This window comes from Haliotis rubra, unplaced genomic scaffold (genome assembly GCF_003918875.1).
Source record: "Haliotis rubra isolate DU_JTF1 unplaced genomic scaffold, ASM391887v1 Scf65, whole genome shotgun sequence".
NCBI classification, from domain to species: domain Eukaryota; kingdom Metazoa; phylum Mollusca; class Gastropoda; order Lepetellida; family Haliotidae; genus Haliotis; species Haliotis rubra.
The window spans coordinates 888,261-892,327 of record NW_025767357.1 but is presented as its reverse complement, the minus strand read 5'-3'; the positions used below and the strand labels follow the sequence as shown (position 1 = coordinate 892,327).

General features: G+C 42.6%; 1 protein-coding gene across 1 annotated transcript; it reads left to right on the top strand.

Annotated features, from left to right (window-relative positions):
• Positions 1-548: 548 nt before the first annotated feature.
• On the top strand, positions 549-1,055 carry LOC124257115 (potassium voltage-gated channel subfamily C member 1-like). Its single transcript, XM_046691105.1, has one exon. It carries the CDS (start codon positions 549-551, stop codon positions 1,053-1,055), a length of 507 nt encoding a protein of 168 aa, XP_046547061.1.
• The last annotated feature ends 3,012 nt before the right edge of the window (positions 1,056-4,067 follow it).

The following is a 4,067-nucleotide window of genomic DNA, read 5'->3' as shown; positions in this document are numbered from 1 at the left end:
CGGATCTTCACGGATACGATCGCTTTGACAAACAACACCCTGGTCTGTCAACACTATCGCGGAAGTATCTGCTATTTATACCTCCAATTTGATATCCAAGTGTGGAAATATCTTATTCTCTTTCCAAAGTGATTTTTTTTTCAGTTTATTTGTAAAATGGTTTGCGATGTGTATGGTGAACTAGCGATCCTGCGCATGAATTACGTCACTTAATGCATATTGCTCAGCCACTCACGATTTATCCACCAAAGGTGAAAATCGTAACTATCGATGTGAAATACTGTTTATCATGGTGAAAAACCTACCTATTCACTCAATTTATTTTTTGTTTTTCAGTTTTACCTGGGAGTTTCAACCGTGTTCGTCTTGATGTCACTGTTCGTTCTCGCAGCAAGCACCCACCCACGTTTCCAACGAGATCTTGACGAGACTGAGTGGACGTTGGTTCTAGGACAAGATACCTATCAAAAACACAAAGACAAATTACCCCTGCACGCCCTCGTCTACCAAAGCCATTTCGTGTTCCGGGTGAAGCTACAGGTCAAGCAATGGCTGTAAATATTACACCCCCTATCCCAACTTTTGGCACAGACGATGATGATGAAGAAGAGGAACTGGATATCGATACAAACTCACTGTACGCACGGCGATATTTTTTGACGTACATGGAGTATGCCACGATAGTCTTCTTTACTCTGGAGGCAATTTTCCGGATCATTTTCTGTCCTAATAAGTTACGCTTTTGTCGGAGTTTTCTGAACATAATGGATATCGTTAGCTTGGGGGCAATGTACGCAACGACCTTAGTTGAGTATCTGCTCCCAGAAGAGCGTTTCAAGACCTCGATTCTGGATTACGTGGAAATTCTGCAGATTCTGCGAGTTTTCCGGGTATTCCGGATCGTGAAGGACGTGATCGGGTTCCGGGTCCTAGTGTATTCCCTACATTCCAGCATCCGGGAAATACTTCTTCTCCTCCTGTACCTCTCCATCGGAACCGTCCTTTTCGCCAGCATCATGTACTTCCTGGAGAGAGAACATGCGCAGTATCCCTGACGCCGCTTGGTGGGTGGTCGTTACCATGACAACAGTCGGGTATGGAGACATGTCGCCAGTTTCCCTTCAGGGTAAGCTGTTAGGCTGCCTTTGCGCGATCTGTGGGGTGATTCTCATCGCTGTCACTGTGCCAATCTTTGTAAGCAACTTCCTACTCTTTTACACGTATTCAAAAGCAATCGAAGAGATTGAAGGTAATGGACAAGAAGCAGAGCCTGTAGACGAGGCATGGGGACGAACAGACACGCAAGATGGCATCCAGTTCAGGAAGAAAATGGCGGAAGCGAAAAATGGAGATAATAAAGTTAAACCTCAAGAAACGATTATGCTGGATGATGTAAAGTTTTGATCTGACAGTTGCAAAGATAATATCTTGGAGTTAAAGGGGAGATAACTGCAATTTCGAGTATAATGGTGTACGAGACCATACTTTCTATTATAGCTGGTATATTACTGAAATATAGTTGGAACCGGGAAACCGTACTTTGACAGTTCAAAATAAGGCATTTTATTGAGATACGCTAGAGTGTGTGAGTGTTTCAATATCGTTACTACAATTTGACATTTTTATTCAAATATATGTTGTAGTAGATCGAGTCACATTCAAAACTTCAGTACATATTCACCATAACATCCGGCCCGGTGTTCTTACCCAAAACACATCGTTTTCGTGACTTCTAGTTTAAAAGAAATCAAAATGGGACAGACATATTTGTGTCCTGTACTTTATGGAACAGTTTATTCTTTCGTAAACGTTTTGGTCGGGAAACGTTTGAAGTTTTTGTATCGCCATTTTGTTTCTCTCAGAGGAGGTAACTAAGGAATGTACACTTTAACTTCCGGAACAATCCGAGGTACTACGAACATCAAGTTCTCGATCGCAAGTCAGACTGCACGGTCCCAACATATAACAGATGCCAGTTAGTGTCAAAATTGGACAAGACGTTTGTCGGCGTCAAATTTGAAAAGGATAGTTTTTATTGGCGTCAAATTTGGTGAGGATATATGCTGGCGTCAGTTTAAGTAAAGGTCTATTTTGGCGTCGAATTTTTAAAGATGTAGGATGTCAAATTTGGTTAATGTGTATGTCAGCCTTTTGGTTTTAGTTTAATGTTTATTGGAGTCGAACTTGGTGAAACAATTGTACTTTGGCGTCAAATTTAGTAAAGATGTATGGTGGCGTCAAATGAGTGAATATGTAAAGAATTAGGTATAGATGCATGTGTGAATTTGTTAAAGATAATTATTCATCCGAGAATAGCACCTTCTGTCACTCACATCGCTGCCAGTCTGTCAACTGCTGTCCCCGGAAAGGTCTGTAAGCCCGGATTCCATGGGACCTCAGTCGACTGGCTACTGTGTATCGGCTCACACGGTGACCCATGCCATGCGCCGCTGATGACGTCACCGTCAGGAATCGGTTTCTGAGATGCAATGTGCGCAGATACTGGTCCTCCTGGGGCGTTGTGACTCGAGGTCTGCCTAACCGTGGCCTGTGTGAGGTCAGTCCTGTTGACGGTGTCGCTGCACGGGTCTGGTGACGGTGACGCGATGACAGCCAAGCTCTTGCAACATGTGTGTGTGGGGTGTGTGTGTGTGTGTGTGTGTTTGTCCCTTTCGATCATTCCGATTCTCGCCCGTTCTCGTTATCGCAAAGTTAATCGTGGCTTTCATTTAGCGTCTTTTTTTAATAGAATGAATGTCTGACAACCCGTTTGCATTGGTTATATACCCGTTTGGCATTTAATTTTGTCGCTTTGCATGGAAAACATGCAAACCATATTTGGGAAAAATGGTGAAAAAGTATGCCATATTTCCTAGTGGAAAACTCATTGTTTTGTTTGGGCGATGTGTTTTCATGTGATTATGATGTGATGGTGATTGCAGCTGTATTTGGAATTTTGGGTGATTTCAATTTGAAAGTGGTAACGTTTCTTTAGCCCGTCAGTTTATATTGTCATCGAATTTGGCAAGGACGTATGGTAGTGTCAAATTTGGTAAAGAATATTGTTTGACATAATGACACCCAACTTTCAGTACAGCATGAATGTTTCGTTTGTTTGTTGTTTAACCAGTTATATGACGGCTGTAAATAATCAGTACAATCCAGTGGTCAACAGCATGAGCATCGATGTACTCAAATGAGGTGAGGTGGGGTGAAATTGGGTTTAACGTCGCGCTTGAGAATATTTCGCTCATATGACGACGTGCATGCGTGTGTATGGGTATGTGCGGCTGCTTGTACTAGCCCAGACTAAAGCTGGTTTTATAGTGCTAGCCCACTGAGATACCATGCCGCAGTGAAGCATGAATACCCCACTCAGACACATTATACTGACTCCGAGCCGACCAGTCCTTGTTGTACCCATTAATGCCAAGAACCATAGTTTAACGTCTTTTGGTATGACGCAGTCGGGGATCAAACCCGAGACCTTCCGCTCTCCGGGCGGACGCTCTAACCACTACACCACGGAGGCGGTCTGTACTCAAATGAGACACGATGACATGTGTCAATCAAGTCAGCGAGTCTGACTACCCGATCCCGTTCGGCGTTAGTCGCCTCTTTACAAGCAGAGGTAGCTGAAGACCAAATCCAACCCATGATCTCAACTGGTCACAACATGCATGTTACTAATCAGTTCGTACATGGATCAAGTTTAGGTGATGTTTATTATTTGATATTCACATGGAAATATGTAACATCATCTGAAGATGAATAACAATATCTGTTTATCTGAAAATACGTTTAATTCGAACCTGGCATCGAAATCCAATTGGGTGCACATTGCATTCCCCATGCCATTGTGTTCGATGCAATGTTTCAATCTCTATGTCTAAACTATGCCAGGATATCATATGTTGTAAAATCATTGTACAATTGTACATATGCCCTTCGTTGTAAATATACGAAGCTTGTAAATATGTATGAATATCTTTATCAGTTGGTATAATGTCCTAATTAGCTGGTATGATGTCATTGCCAGCTGGTATGTTGTCTCCCAGAGTTGGTAT

What these genes read in the sequence shown, in the direction of transcription:
- LOC124257115 (XM_046691105.1), top strand. Translation starts at nt 549, where the DNA reads ATGGCTGTAAATATTACACCCCCTATCCCAACTTTTGGCACAGACGAT.